Source organism: Salmo salar, chromosome ssa18 (assembly GCF_905237065.1).
Source record: "Salmo salar chromosome ssa18, Ssal_v3.1, whole genome shotgun sequence".
NCBI lineage: Eukaryota > Metazoa > Chordata > Actinopteri > Salmoniformes > Salmonidae > Salmo > Salmo salar.
The window spans coordinates 34592299-34608903 of record NC_059459.1 but is presented as its reverse complement, the minus strand read 5'-3'; the positions used below and the strand labels follow the sequence as shown (position 1 = coordinate 34608903).

The window sequence follows — 16605 nt, the reverse complement described above, 5'->3', positions numbered from 1 at the left end:
AACAAGGAATACATTACTTGTGGAGCAAAGTCTCATTTGTTGGGAGCTGAGGGCACCTTCAAGAACATAGATGTGCTTAAATGTATTTTCTCTCTTCAACTGAGCGACGCCAGATGACCGGAAAAGGACCCTCATCTCTCTGAGACGTTGACAATGTGTCAGTCAGACACATTAAATGACAAATAGCTTATTCTATGTGGGTGTCGTTGAGTCCACTTAGCCTACAGAGGCCATGCATAGTGGTTCTTAATGGAAGAACAATCTCAGTGAATGGATTGGATTCTTATAACCCATGATAATAATATTTATAACTCTATCTTTTTGCCAGCCCGTCTGTCTGTCTGTCTGTCTGTCTGTCTGTCTGTCTGTCTGTCTGTCTGTCTTTGACTTTCTCTGCCAGTCTGTGTGTCTGCCTGTCTGTCTGCCTGTCTGTCTGCCTGTCTCTGCCTGTCTGTCTCTTTGTCTCTCAACTTGAATTACAATATTTCTCATGTTCAGCTGAATAAAATAGATGCAGCATGAGCATCCTTCAATCACAGTCCAGTAGTTGATATGTGCACTTGTCTAGGTGTGTCTGTGAGCACAACACCGCTGGAGTAGGCTATAACCTATGTTAACATTACTACAGTATAAACAAAGGATATGTGGCAATTCCATATGAGCAGTGATGTGGCATCACTGGTATATACTCTACACCTACATGCCATGCCAGGAAAGCATTGTTACCTACCCACTTTACCCAGAAGCTCTCATGTTTTGTAAATATATAAAAAATAAAAATAAATGTTTGTAAATCAACACTAACTCTTATTTAATCTAAGCTAAATAAACTTATAAAAGGAGGATTTTACAAATAAAAGCATTTGGGCTGGCATTACAGAAAGTAACGAATCGGCACAATAGTTTCATTTGTTTGTTATCATGCCAACATAGTGAGGTGGAGAGAGGCAGTAACAGTAGCTTGATAGAGAGAGGCAGTAACAGTAGCTTGATAGAGAGAGGCCGTGTCGCTAGCTACATTCCAGGCACCTGCTACGCTAATTATCATAACAGGCATTTACTCAAAATCTGTTTCGTACATCTTAGTTTATCTGCACATCCCGGTTGTGAGATGAACATGCCATAGCTACAACATCTGAAGGTAAGAGGGAAATAACTAGCCAAGTAACGTTAGCTATTAGCGAGCTAGTTGTTAGCTCTGGTCCAGGGCATTACGTGTGGCATTATGCAGCAAGAGCCTTCTTCAATGGCCTGAATCTTTCAATTCATCCATCAAGGATTTTTTTTCACACGTTGTTTAGTGACTGGTTTCAATATAGCTACTTTAAGTAATTATGTTGTTGAAGTGCTGACGCACTTTTCTCTGTATGCTCTATCTACCGCCACACTAGCTCATGCGAATGCGCTGGATCTGCAATATGGGCTGTATCCGACGTGTGCCCTTGGACCAGAGTTAGTTAAAGAAAACATTTCTGGTGTTTTCAAAAGCAAACACGTTTGTCTCATTTATGCTCACAGTTAACTGGCTAACGTTAACTATTACGATCTACGTATCTAGTTTACTAGCTAGATATCTAATTACAGCATTATGAAGCATTATGAAGCCTGCCAGTTTAAGACACCTGCCTAATCTCAAATGGGTCTGTTGTTTCAAAGTTAGCTAACATTAGTTGCTAGCAAAATTGTATTTGTTTCTCAACAAGCTCGCTAGTTATATATTTTCTCATCATGACCTATTTCTCATAGCTCAGTGTTGTCATCTCACTGTCAACAGACATCAACTTCATTTTCCACTTCTACAGGGTATCAAAGTCAAGTGGTTTATCTGACTAGTTAGAACACTAGCCCTTAGTGACTCTCAGTTCCATGACATTACATCTAACCCTTGGTCATGACTCAGTTCCATTACATTACATCTAACCCTTGGTAATGACTCAGTTCCATTACATTACATCTAACCCTTGGTCATGACTCTCAGTTCCATTACATTACATCTAGCCCTTGGTCACGACTCTCAGTTCCATTACATTGGTCATGACTCTCAGTTCCATTACATTACATCTAGCCCTTGGTCATGACTCTCAGTTCCATTACATTGGTCATGACTCTCAGTTCCATTACATCTAACCCTTGGTCATGACTCTCAGTTCCATGACATTACATCTAGCCCTTGGTCATGACTCTCAGTTCCATTACATTACATCTAACCCTTGGTAATGACTCTCAGTTCCAACATTACATCTAGCCCTTGGTCATGACTCTCAGTTCCATGACATTACATCTAGCCCTTGGTCATGACTCTCAGTTCCATTACATTACATCTAACCCTTGGTCATGACTCTCAGTTCCATTACATTACATCTAACCCTTGGTCATGACTCTCCGGTCCATTACATTACATCTAGCCCTTGGTCATGACTCTCAGTTCCATTACATTATATCAAACCCTTGGTCATGACTCTCAGTTCCATTACATTACATCTAACCCTTGGTCATGACTCAGTTCCATTACATTACATCTAACCCTTGGTAATGACTCAGTTCCATTACATTACATCTAACCCTTGGTCATGACTCAGTTCCATTACATTACATCTAGCCCTTGGTAATGACTCAGTTCCATTACATTACATCTAACCCTTGGTCATGACTCCATTCCATTACATTACATCTAACCCTTGGTAATGACTCTCAGTTCCATTACATTACATCTAGCCCTTGGTCATGACTCCGTTCCATTACATTACATCTAACCCTTGGTCATGACTCTCAGTTCCATTACATTATATCTAACCCTTGGTCATGACTCAGTTCCATTACATTACATCTCACCCTTGGTCATGACTCCGTTCCATTACATTACATCTAGCTCTTGGTCATGACTCAGTTCCATTACATTACATCTAACCCTTGGTCATGACTCCGTTCCATTACATTACATCTAACCCTTGGTCATGACTCTCAGTTCCATTACATTACATCTAACCCTTGGTCATGACTCTGTTCCATTACATTACGTCTAGCCCTTGGTCATGACTCAGTTCCATTACATTACATCTAACCCTTGGTAATGACTCAGTTCCATGACATTACACATAAGAGTCATTGGAGGAAGATGTCTTCTGTAGGGGGGAGTTTTGTTAAGAGCCTTAACACTCGGGCTGGACATTAACACGCATTGCTTGCAGTATGGTTTTAGACGCACAATGACTTTATCTTTCATATCAGAGGAGAAATAATGTTAAATTGATACACACCTTTTTATAGGGTTGGTGTTCCAACGGCCATATCTACATGTTACAGCAAATTAGATACCTAGCGTACCCCAAACACGTGTAGGCGTAACTCGGGAAGTGTAGCTGAAGTGTAGTTTTGTTGGATGGAGGCCGAGGCGCCCATAGCTGTACAGATCTGTGCGAAACTGCTAGTGTTTTTTTGACGTTTCTAAACGTTAAAACACAGAGTTGGGATTGTTGTTCACATTTTCCATTGACCGTAAATGTATATTCAGTGCAGTGCATTGGCATCATGTTACAGGTAGCTAGCTCACAGGCTCCTTCATTAGCTGGATAGCTATGGATACGCCTATATCTCTGTATGTACTCATTGATACCTAGTAAATTAGTGGTGAAGGGATATGCTTGTGTGTTTACACACAGAAATGGTCTGACTTTAATGGTGTGCTGGCTGATAATATTATGAAGTACAGAGTTTCTGGTGGAAGAGGCTCTACCCTGTTCCCTATGTAGTGCACTACTTTTGAACAGTCCAGTGCCCTATTGGCCCTGGTCAATAGTAGTGCACTATATAGGGAATAGGGTGCCATTTGAGACGCAATCTGTTTATGTAGGTGCAGCAGCAGCCCTCATCCTCCCTATCTGTGAGCTGACTAGCAGGAGCTCAATGGTGCTGCTGGATACAATTCCCTGGATCAGTTTACACTGGCTAACTGACTGACTGACTGGCTCGTTGACAGACTGGCTGACTGGCGGTGTTGTGTAGACTTTCCACTCCAATAGCCTCAACAACAAGAAAACAACTAAGGCGGAGGTAGAGAGTAGGCCTTTTGAGCCTAGAATAACTGATATTACAGGCAAGCAAGAGACTAAAGAATAATTATTAACTTTGAGGTTATTTAACAGATTCTTCAATTATTGAATTGGCTCACGTAATGGGGAAAGTATGTTTGTGTACTGTAAGATGCAGCTAGTCTATCAGTGAGGAGTGAAGTAGGTAGCTAGTTAGACCTGCGTTATACATCACCCCGTGACCTTGATCTCTCTGTCATTCTCTCCTTGTCCCAAATGGGTAACCGTAGTGGGAACCCACAAACCTGGTGTTATCTAGGACCACTTTAGCCTATAAAACACCCATTCCTCTGAGGGATAAGACTGAACATAGTCCAATTTCCGAGTTAACAACCAAATCTCGCTGCTGCTGTTTTGCGTGCCAAACACATTTGTTTGCAGTTCCTGTTTAGTGATAGCACAAAGTCACGCATGGGGAAGTCAATGACACACAGGCTGCATTCAAAATGGCATCCTGTTCACCTATATAGTGCACTACTTTTTACCATGCTCCACATAATAGTGCACTTGGGTAGTAGTGCATCACGTCTGTAGCCGTGAAGTGATTTGAAAGACTGGTCATGGCTCATATCAACACCATCATCCCTGAAACCTTAGACCCACTCCAGTTTGCATACCGCCCCAACAAATCCACAGATGATGCAGTCTCTCACTCCACACTGCCCTTCCCCACCTGGACAAAAGGAGCAGCTATGTGAGAATGCTGTTCATTGACTACAGCTCAGCGTTCAACACCATAGTGCCCTCAAAGCTCGTCACTAAGCTAAGGACCCTGGGACTAAATACCTCCCTCTGCAACTGGATCCTGGACTTCCTGACGGGCTGCCTCCAGGTGGTAAGGGTAGGTAACAACACATCCGCCACACTGATCCTCAACACGGGGACCCCTCAGGGGTGCGTGCTCAGTCCCCTCCTGTACTTCCTGTTCACTCATGACTGCATGGCCAGGCACGCTCCAACACCATCATTACGTTTACAGATGACACAACAGTGGTAGGCCTGATCACCAAAAACAATGAGACAGCCTATAGGGAGGAGGTCAGAGAACTGGCCATGTGGTGCCAGGACAACAACCTCTCCCTCAACACGATCAAGACAAAGGAGATAATTGTGGAATACAGGAAAACGAGGACCGAGCACGCCCCCATTCTCATCGATGGGGCTGTAGTGGAGCAGGTTGAGAGCTTCAAGTTCCTTGGTGTCCAAATCACCAACAAACTGTCATGGTCCAAACACACCAAGACAGTAGTGAAGAGGGCACGACAAAGCCTATTCCCCCTCAGGAGACTGAAAAGATTTGGCATGGGGCCTCAGGTCCTGAAAGTTATACAGCTGCACCATCGAGAGCATCCTGACTGGTTGCATCACTGCCTGGTATGACCGCAAGGCGCTACAGAGGGTAGTGCAAACAGCCCAGTACATCACTGGGGCCATCTAGGACCTCCATACCAGGTGGTGTCAGGGGAAGGCCCTAACAATTGTCAAAGACTTCAGCCACCCTAGTCATAGACTGTTCTCTCTTCTACCGCACGGCAAGCGGTACCAGAGCGCCAAGTCTTGGTCCAAAGGACTTCTTAACTTCTATGGGCTAGGAAAATTACGCTAGGAAAATTCAAAAACAACAAAATGTCATAATTCAGCTTTCTCAAACATGCAACTATTTTACACCATTTTAAAGATAAACTTCTCGTTAATCTAACCACATTGTCCGATTAAAAAAAGGCTTTACAGCGAAAGCAAAACATTAGATTATGTTAGGAGAGTACATAGACAAAAATAATCACACAGCCATTTTCCAAGCAAGGACATGTGTCAATAAAACCCAAAACACTGCTAAATGAAGCACTAACCTTTGATGATCTTCATCAGATGACACTCCTAGGACATTGTTACACAATACATGTATGTTTTGTTCGATAAAGTTCATATTTATATCCAAAAACAGCATTTTACATTGGCGCGTGATATTCAGGAAATGTATTCCCACCAAAACGTCCGGTGAATGTGTACATCAATTTACAAAAATACTCATCATAAACGTTGAGAAAAATATATAACAATTATTTTAAGAATTATAGATATGCAACCGCTGTGTCAGATTTTAAAATAGCTTTACGGAGAAAGCACATTTTTCAATATTCTGAGTACATAGCTCAGCCATCACGGTGAACTATTCAGACACCCGCCAAGTTCGGGGCAACCTAAACTCAGAATTAGTATTCGAAATATTCTCTTACCTTTGCTGCTCTTCGTCAGAATGCACTCCCAGGACTGCTACTTCCACAAGAAATGTTGTTTTTGTTCGAAATAATCCATATTTATGTACAAATCGTGTGTACAGATCACTTATCCAAAGGCATAACGCGCGAGCGCGGAACGAGAGACAAAGTCAAAATGTTCCATTACCGTACTTAGAAGCATGTCAAACGCTGTTTAAAATCAATCTTTATGGTATTTTTAACGTAGAATTGTAATAATATTCCAACCGGACAATAGCATATTCATTCAAGAAGAAAAAGAAGGAACGGCGTGCTCGTGTGAGCGCGCATATCCAATCCCTTTGTTGCCAGGCAGACCACTCAGTAACTGAGCTCCTATTATCTGCCCAGTGACAGGAAAATGCTCAAAACACTTTCTGAAGGCTTTAGACAGCCAATGGAAGCCTTATGAAGTGCAACGTCACCCCACAGACACTGTAGCTTCGATAGAGAATCAAAAGAAGAACTACAATTCTCAGACTTTCCACTTCCTGCTTTAATTTTTCTCAGGTTTTTGTCTGCCATATGAGTTATGTTATACTCACAGACACCTTTCAAACAGTTTTAGAAACTTCAGAGTGTTTTCTATCCAAATCTACTAATAATATGCATATTCTAGTTTCTGGGCCAGAGTAGTAACCTGTTTAAATTGGGTACGTTTTTCATCTGGCTGTGAAAATACTGCCCCTAGCCCAGACAGGTTAACAGCTTCTACCCCAAGTCATAAGACTCCTGATCAGCTAATCAAATGGCTACCCAGACTATTTGCATTGCCCCCCCCCCCCCACACACACACGCTGCTGCTACTCTCTGTTTATTATCTATGCATGGTCACTTTCACTCTACCTACATGTACATATTACCTCAATTTCCTCGACTAACCGGTGCCCCCGCACATTGACTCTGTATCGGTACCCCCTGTATATACTCTCGCTATTGTTATTTTACCGCTGCTCTTTAATTATTTGTTACTTTTATTTTTTACTTATCAATTTTTTACTTCACTTATTTTTTCTTTACTGCATTGTTGGTTAAGGGCTTGTAGGTAAGCATTTCACTGTAAGGTCTACACCTGTTGTATTTGGCGCATTTGACAAATGAAATTAGATTTGACTATATAGGGAGTAAGGTGCCATTTGGAAGGTTCTCTTTTAAAAAAAAAATCTTAGAATTTTTTTCCCCCACAGGAGACCTTCTCCTAATGTTTACATTTAGCAGGGCTCTACGCTGACCTTTTTTTACAAGGAGCACATTTGTGCCAAGTTGAAAAATGTAGGCGCACACAATTTAGTCCCAGGGTTTAGTAGCACAATTAAATATATTTGAGGTATTAAAGCTAGAATTCCAAAACTGTCTAGGTGCACTGGTGCTCCTAGAATAAAATTCGAGGTCACGCAGCTAAATATTTAGGCGCATATGTGAGTAAAATGGTCACACTGTAGAGCTCTGTTTAGCCAAACTTGCTCTGCTTTATTTGTTACTGCTAACTTTCAATAGGAAGAGCATGTAGGCCTACTGTCTGTTAATAATGACATATGGCTATGTAGAACAAGGCCTACTGTCTGTTAATAATGACATATGGCTATGTAGAACAAGGTCTACTGTCTGTTAATAATGACATATGGCTATGTAGAACAAGGTCTACTGTCTGTTAATAATGACATATGGCTATGTAGAACAAGGTCTACTGTCTGTTAATAATGACATATGGCTATGTAGAACAAGGTCTACTGTCTGTTAATAATGACATATGGCTATGTAGAACAAGGTCTACTGTCTGTTAATAATGACATATGGCTATGTAGAACAAGGTCTACTGTCTGTTAATAATGACATATGGCTATGTAGAACAAGGTCTACTGTCTGTTAATAATGACATATGGCTATGTAGAACAAGGTCTACTGTCTGTTAATAATGACATATGGCTATGTAGAACAAGGCCTACCTTTTATTTTCCTCCCACCACCACATTTATTTGATTGACTGACCATTCAGGCTGTCTTCTGGTAGGCCGTTCTGTACTCAACCTGTCTTCTGGTAGGCCGTTCTGTACTCAACCTGTCTTCTGGTAGGCCGTTCTGTACTCAACCTGTCTTCTGGTAGGCCGGTCTGTACTCAACCTGTCTTCTGGTAGGCCGGTCTGTACTCAACCTGTCTTCTGGTAGGCCGTTCTGTACTCAACCTGTCTTCTGGTAGGCCGTTCTGTACTCAACCTGTCTTCTGGTAGGCCGTTCTGTACTCAACCTGTCTTCTGGTAGGCCGTTCTTTACTCAACCTGTCTTCTGGTAGGCCGGTCTGTAGTCAACCTGTCTTCTGGTAGGCCGTTCTGTAGTCAACCTGTCTTCTGGTAGGCCGTTCTGTACTCAACCTGTCTTCTGGTAGGCCGTTCTTTACTCAACCTGTCTTCTGGTAGGCCGGTCTGTACTCAACCTGTCTTCTGGTAGGCTGTTCTGTACTCAACCTGTCTTCTGGTAGGCTGTTCTGTACTCAACCTGTCTTCTGGTAGGCCGTTCTGTACTCAACCTGTCTTCTGGTAGGCCGTTCTGTACTCAACCTGTCTTCTGGTAGGCCGGTCTGTACTCAACCTGTCTTCTGGTAGGCCGTTCTGTACTCAACCTGTCTTCTGGTAGGCTGTTCTGTACTCAACCTGTCTTCTGGTAGGCTGTTCTGTACTCAACCTGTCTTCTGGTAGGCTGTTCTGTACTCAACCTGTCTTCTGGTAGGCCGTTCTGTACTCAACCTGTCTTCTGGTAGGCCGTTCTGTACTCAACCTGTCTTCTGGTAGGCCGTTCTGTACTCAACCTGTCTTCTGGTAGGCCGGTCTGTACTCAACCTGTCTTCTGGTAGGCCGTTCTGTACTCAACCTGTCTTCTGGTAGGCCGTTCTGTACTCAACCTGTCTTCTGGTAGGCTGTTCTGTACTCAACCTGTCTTCTGGTAGGCCGTTCTGTACTCAACCTGTCTTCTGGTAGGCTGTTCTGTACTCAACCTGTCTTCTGGTAGGCCGTTCTGTACTCAACCTGTCTTCTGGTAGGCCGTTCTGTACTCAACCTGTCTTCTGGTAGGACGTTCTGTACTCAACCTGTCTTCTGGTAGGCCGGTCTGTACTCAACCTGTCTTCTGGTAGGCCGGTCTGTACTCAACCTGTCTTCTGGTAGGCCGTTCTGTACTCAACCTGTCTTCTGGTAGGCCGTTCTGTACTCAACCTGTCTTCTGGTAGGCCGGTCTGTACTCAACCTGTCTTCTGGTAGGCCGTTCTGTACTCAACCTGTCTTCTGGTAGGCCGTTCTGTACTCAACCTGTCTTCTGGTAGGCCGTTCTGTACTCAACCTGTCTTCTGGTAGGCCGTTCTGTACTCAACCTGTCTTCTGGTAGGCCGGTCTGTACTCAACCTGTCTTCTGGTAGGCCGGTCTGTACTCAACCTGTCTTCTGGTAGGCCGTTCTGTACTCAACCTGTCTTCTGGTAGGCCGTTCTGTACTCAACCTGTCTTCTGGTAGGCCGTTCTGTACTCAACCTGTCTTCTGGTAGGCCGTTCTGTACTCAACCTGTCTTCTGGTAGGCCGTTCTGTACTCAACCTGTCTTCTGGTAGGCCGTTCTGTACTCAACCTGTCTTCTGGTAGGCCGTTCTGTACTCAACCTGTCTTCTGGTAGGCCGTTCTGTACTCAACCTGTCTTCTGGTAGGCCGGTCTGTACTCAACCTGTCTTCTGGTAGGCCGGTCTGTACTCAACCTGTCTTCTGGTAGGCCGTTCTGTACTCAACCTGTCTTCTGGTAGGCCGTTCTGTACTCAACCTGTCTTCTGGTAGGCCGTTCTGTACTCAACCTGTCTTCTGGTAGGCCGGTCTGTACTCAACCTGTCTTCTGGTAGGCTGTTCTGTACTCAACCTGTCTTCTGGTAGGCCGTTCTGTACTCAACCTGTCTTCTGGTAGGCCGTTCTGTACTCAACCTGTCTTCTGGTAGGCTGTTCTGTACTCAACCTGTCTTCTGGTCGGCAGTTCTGTACTCAACCTGTCTTCTGGTAGGCTGTTCTGTACTCAACCTGTCTTCTGGTAGGCTGTTCTGTACTCAACCTGTCTTCTGGTCGGCTGTTCTGTACTCAACCTGTCTTCTGGTAGGCTGTTCTGTACTCAACCTGTCTTCTGGTAGGCTGTTCTGTACTCAACCTGTCTTCTGGTAGGCTGTTCTGTACTCAACCTGTCTTCTGGTAGGCCGTTCTGTACTCAACCTGTCTTCTGGTAGGCCGGTCTGTACTCAACCTGTCTGTGTGTTCTCCTTCCAGATCTATGAGGCCTTCAGCCAGGAGAGCTCTCCCATGGAACAGGAAGTGATGCGCATATACTCCTCCTCCCCCCCTCCGCTGGACGACGAATCAGGGGGAGAGGAGGTCGATGACGTGTTTGGGGATTTCTCTGGGGGTGTGGCAATGTCATCCAACCAGCCGTGCCCCTCCACAACAGACCCCGCCTCCCCGACCCCATCAACGGTGCGCTTTAGTGTTAGTAACTCCTCCTCTTTCGCCGGAACTACCCATAGCAACGGAATCTCAAAACAGTTCCGAGCAGCTGACGACCTGAAGAAGCCACGGGCGCCTGTGGTGGACCAATCACAGCCCGCTAATACTGGGACCTCAGAGATTGGCAGGGTTCGGCCGGGGTCGGAGGTCAAAGGGCAGCCCTGTCATTGCAACCTCCCTGACCTCCCTCTCACCAATGGGTTTACCAATCGACATCACCAGGGAACTATGTCTGCAGGTAACAACTTTAGTCCCGAGGGCTGTCATGGAGTTGTTAGTGAGGTTGCCTAGCAACTTAGTCTTTGTAATACAAGTATTTTTCTTTATTTTTTTTTGTATTGTGTTTTTAATCCTCGATCATTTTTAATATGTACTGTTGAACTCAAATGGCTGAGGCATCTCTATATGTATTTTAAATACGTTCCAATAAAATGTATTAATTCATTCACCACAGGTCTTATACCGGCTGGGCATAGCTCCCCCAGCCAGGAGCAGGGGTTTGCAGATTTCTCTGCATTCGCCGAGCCAGAGATGGAGCTGGAGCCCTGGTGCTGCGGCTTCACTCACAGTACAGAGCACAGGAAGGACGGCAGGACAGAAAGGACAAACCTAACCAATGGTTTCTGCAATGCACACTCAGTCCAGAAGGACATAGAGCAGATGGCCAGAATAGAGCCTGGCGGGCCTGACTCTCAATGTTTAGCAGAGCAAGGGGAGAGGGACTGCACTGGAGTCCAGCAACACTGTAAGCTGAGGGGCCACCCTCAGGACTCTGGCCTCTTAGCCACCACAGAGGTGCTCTGTGTTAGGGGTGAGGGCCTGGAGGAGCCTGGAGAGAGGGCACTCAGCATCAACAGGGATAGCACGCTTACACAGGACCCAGAACTGGGAGGGAGGAGGGTGGAGGAGGAGGAAGATAAGGAGAGCGAAACAGAGAACAGTGTCTCTCCTCTCCCCACCACAGTCAGTGGGTCAGTGAGTGAGGAGTTTGCCTCCTTTGGTGAGGCTGTGTCAGACGCTTTGGAGGAGTTTGGGGACTTTGGCGAGACGGTCTTCACTCCCTTGTCAATAGGGGAGGAGGAGAAAGAGGAGGTGCAGCGGAGTGACCTCAGGGAGGAGACTGAGACAAAGATGGTGGAGGAGGAGGAAGATGAAGAAGAGGACTTTGGAAACTTCAGAGATGCTGGATCCTTCCCTAGCCAGGAGGACTTTGCTGACTTCAACCAATCGGAGTCCAGAACACAGGAGGGCTTCGGCGACTTTGACCAGGACTATTCTGAGGACCCAGGTCCGACCCAGGCATGTGGGGAGGAGGTTGGACATGGAGACCTTCCCCTCAGCGACAGCTTTGCAGACTTCCACTCTGCTCCCCTGGAGGGCTGGGGGGCGTTTGGGGACCAGAGAGGTCTGTCAGAGGGGGAGACCTGGGCAGAGTTTGGAGAGGAGGATAGACCCAGCTGGACAGAAGAGGTGAAGAAAGGGGGAGAGAGATGTCAGGGAGGTGCTGCTGTACGAAGGGACAGTCTGCAGGTGAGTGGTCTTCTGAGTTAGTAGAGTGGATTTATATTGTGTAACGCCGGAGAGACAGTGCCAGCTCCGACACCTCACATTCCCCCAACACGGCCAACACTGGTGAGATGAATGGTCAGCTGCCGCATGCTCAAATGTAAAGTGATAGAGCGTTGGGACTCCCAACAGGATTCTCCAGGAGTCTGGATAACGAGGCATCCTACAGTACTTAGTTGTCCAACATCTGGTAGAAATCCACTCTGACATTTGTAGTGTTTGTCATAACCGCTGACTCCACAAGAATAATTCTGCCCAGGTGGGTTTTATTATTGTATCAATAGATTGTCACTGCAGTTAGCCTACAGGTAGTTCCTACAGGTAGTTCACCACAAAATGAGTTTGCTGGAATAAGACAGTTCCTGCCAGACTTCAGTTCACTTCAAAATCAGGTAGATGGACATAGTTAGTTTAAAAATCTTTCCCATTAATTGTGTTTGATTACAATGTAGTAGACTGCACTGTAGTAGATCTCAAACAAGCCTTGTCTCTCCCATTCAGGCCTCCATGTCTATCCGGCTACAGAGAGTCCTGCAGACCAGCTTCCCTGCAGTGGCAGTCCCAGAACTGGATCAGGAGGGGGAGGAGACTGGGCGGGAGGGGGAGGAGACTGGGCGGGAGGGGGAGGAGACTGGGCGGGAGGGGGAGGGGACTGGGGTGGAGGAGGAGGAGACGGGGGTGGAGGAGGAGGAGACGGGGGTGGAGACTGGGGTGGAGGGGGAGGGGACTGGGGTGGAAGGGGAGGAGACGGGGGTGGAGGAGGAGGAGACGGGGGTGGAGGAGGAGGAGACGGGGGAGGACAGTGGGTTGGAGGTATTGAAGGTACTCAGCCTCAGGGCTTTGCTAGAGACTCTAGACACCCAGCCTGAGGAAGAGGAGACGAAGGCGCTCAACCGCACTACACACTGGTGAGAGAACCTCTAGTGCTGAAGATGATTAAAACGATGATGATGATGATGGTGGTTCAGTGGAATAACAGCCGATAGCATTGGAGGCTGGCCAAAGCACTACTCTGCTGTATGTGACCGCCTCCTTGTTTTGCTTTACCCAGGGTTCCTAGGGGCGTGTGGCGGCAGCCTCAGGACCTCCACGATGCCGTGGGCCTGGGGTTCCAGTGGGGCGGTTCCCATAGCAACAGGGCCCTGCTCCGCTGTCTGGGGATGGACACCAGGAACATGGTAACGGCCTCTTTTCAGTTTAAAGCCACACTCTGTAATTATGTGAATGGCTCCATGCATAGCAGAGTGAGCCACAGCCACCTCAACAGAATAACAGCAGATGTAAACAAACAGTAAGAAAATGGATGGATGTCATTTCACATGACTTTATAACATCTACATGTATAGAGCTCAGTGAATGACTTTCCATTAGAGAAACATAACTAAATAAAACATGAAGCCATCTGTTTATGACAACAACAACATCAACGATGTAGTAAGTAATGTGTCTTGTCTGTCCGTAAGCCCCTCCCTCCCTCCCCATATTACCATATTGTACATCATCTACTGTAAATGTGTCTATATATCCCCTTTACTATGTAGAAGTGCTCTGTTGTTGCTGTGTCTATAGTGTACATACTGTATGTGGGTTATGTCAATTCTTCATCTATAATATAATGTTATTCTGTCTGTATATTCTATTTATTGGTGGAAAAGCAGCACCATTTCACCAGCTTGAATTCCTGCTACATGTAAAGTTACTTGTTGATTTCTGATTTGCTCTCTCCTCCACAGTTGTTCACTGGCCAGAGAAAGCAGCCTGTCATAGTTCCTGTGTTTGCAACCAGCCTGGTGAGTGGACCGATGGAGATACTGTTCTGTGTCCCAAATAAAACCCTATTCCCTGTATAGGGAACTACTTTAGACCAGGGCCCATATGGACACAGTCCATGGTGGCCCTAGTTTCATTTCTGTCCCTAGATCCTCCCCCTAAGCATGTGTACCAGTCAGTTTGTTCCGTCATGCCTCTCCTGGCCACTTGTTTTCATGCCAAACATGACCAGGAGTTGACATGATAGCACAAACGGATCTGGGACCAGGCTACCTTCCCTTAGCCTTGTATGCTGATAGCCCCTTAATGGTCACAGATCTGAAAATACTGGGTAGGTGTAAAGCAATAAGATGATGACTTGACTGTCGGCCATATTGCTTTCTCCCTCTCCAAACCTTTCATCATGTGACATGTGTTCCATGGTGACCTCTTTCTTTCTCTGCCACTCCCTTTCCCATTCACCTTTGATTCCCTATCGCTCTCCCATCTCTCTCTCTCTCTCTCCCGTCACCCCCCTCTCTCCTCCCTCTCTCTCGCCCTCTCTCCCTGTCCCTCTCTCCTCTCTCTCTCTCAGGGAATGTTAGAGCCCACCAAAGAGCCGCTGAGACCAGCTGCGGAGAAGACTGCTGCCACAGCACAAGCACTTCCTGGGTCACAGGAAACCACCACCACCTCGTCAATACAGGTACAGAAACAGGTGTAGGGTGAAGTTGTCCTAGATGCTGATATGGGGTCAGTTTAGCATTTTCCCTCCTAATGGTTACAGTTAGAATTGGGGTAGGTGAAGCAGATCCTAGATCTGTACCTAGGGGAAACTTCACCCCGGAGCTACAGGCACACCACGGCTGTGTGTGAACATGTTACCAGCTGTTAAACTCTCCTCCGTCTTTGTTTGCTCAATCCCTCACACCTTTCTCAAAGCTCATTGGAGGAGGAGGAGGTCTGAGAGGAGGGACCTTGGATCCTCTCTTCCAATGAACTTTGAGAGAGGTAAGAATAGTTATTTTCCTTGAATTCAGGACAGAAGAGGCAAGGATATGACAGTTGGTAATGTTTCCAGACAGTCCTACAAGGATGTGACAGTCTGACTAGGATATGACAGTTGGTAATGTTTCCAGACAGTCCTACAAGGATGTGACAGTTGGTAATGTTTCCAGGCAGTCTGTCTAGGATGTGACAGTTGGTAATGTTTCCAGGCAGTCTGTCTAGGATGTGACAGTTGGTAATGTTTCCAGACAGTCTGACTAGGATGTGACAGTTGGTAATGTTTCCAGACAGTCTGACTAGGATGTGACAGTTGGTAATGTTTCCAGACAGTCTGACTAGGATGTGACAGTTGGTAATGTTTCAAGACAGTCTGACTAGGATGTGACAGTTGGTAATGTTTCCAGACAGTCTGACTAGGATGTGACAGTTGGTAATGTTTCCAGACAGTCTGACTAGGATGTGACAGTTGGTAATGTTTCCAGACAGTCTGACTAGGATGTGACAGTTGGTAATGTTTCCAGACAGTCTGACTAGGATGTGACAGTTGGTAATGTTTCCAGACAGTCTGACTAGGATGTGACAGTTGGTAATGTTTCCAGACAGTCTGACTAGGATGTGACAGTTGGTAATGTTTCCAGACACTCTGACTAGGATGTGACAGTTGGGAAAGTCTCCAGACAGCCTGTGACTCACACAGTATACCCAACACAAACAGGGCAACATTGGGCACTATATTTTATACTCCCTTGATAATGAAGTTAACCCTAAACTCTGACCTAGGATCAGATATCCTTACCGCAGATCCTAACCTTAGCATTAGGAGGATAATGACAATATCCTGGACTAACTAACTCCCAATTCCTCTGTGCTGTCCTCTATCCATCACTAAGACCTGGCCATATTCACAAAGTGTCTCGGAGTAGGAGTGCTGATCTAGGATCAGTCTAGTCTTTGAACTAATAATCAATAAGATAACAAGAACCAGGGGGACCTGATTCTAGATCAGCACTCCTTTGTCTGATGTGCTTTTGTGAGTATGGGCCTTCAAGAGACTTTGTTGAATAGAGGGCACACTACTGAGCCTCACTACAGTTTGTTCCTTCCGCCAGCAGGGGGCCCCCCAGCCTTGGTCCGAGTTTGACTGGCGCAGCAGTGGCCTTGGCGTCAACCGTCTGGATGGTACGTCCTCCCACTGAGCCCCCTACCTACAGGGCCAGAGATGAGGCTGCTGTACACACTCTCCCCCTCCGACTCTGCTGCTACCTGACTCCTGTTTCTCTCTTTGGTTCCAATGTCCACACCAGCATACTAGACTACCACCTATAATGAAGCAATGTGTTGGACATACTAGACTACCATTTATAATGACGCAATGTGTTGGACATACTAGACTACCATTTATAATGAAGCAATGTGTTG

General features: G+C 45.9%; 1 protein-coding gene across 1 annotated transcript; it reads left to right on the top strand.

The window, feature by feature from the left end:
• The first annotated feature begins 4885 nt into the window (after window positions 1–4885).
• Window positions 4886–16382, top strand: LOC106562881 (aftiphilin). The gene is made up of 9 exons (XM_045701769.1): window positions 4886–4929; window positions 10630–11101; window positions 11318–12393; window positions 12931–13140; window positions 13294–13337; window positions 13481–13607; window positions 14163–14219; window positions 14774–14884; window positions 16296–16382. Exons 2-9 carry the CDS (start codon window positions 10663–10665, stop codon window positions 16380–16382), a joined length of 2151 nt encoding a protein of 716 aa, XP_045557725.1. The 5' UTR covers window positions 4886–4929; window positions 10630–10662.
• Window positions 16383–16605: the final 223 nt, after the last annotated feature.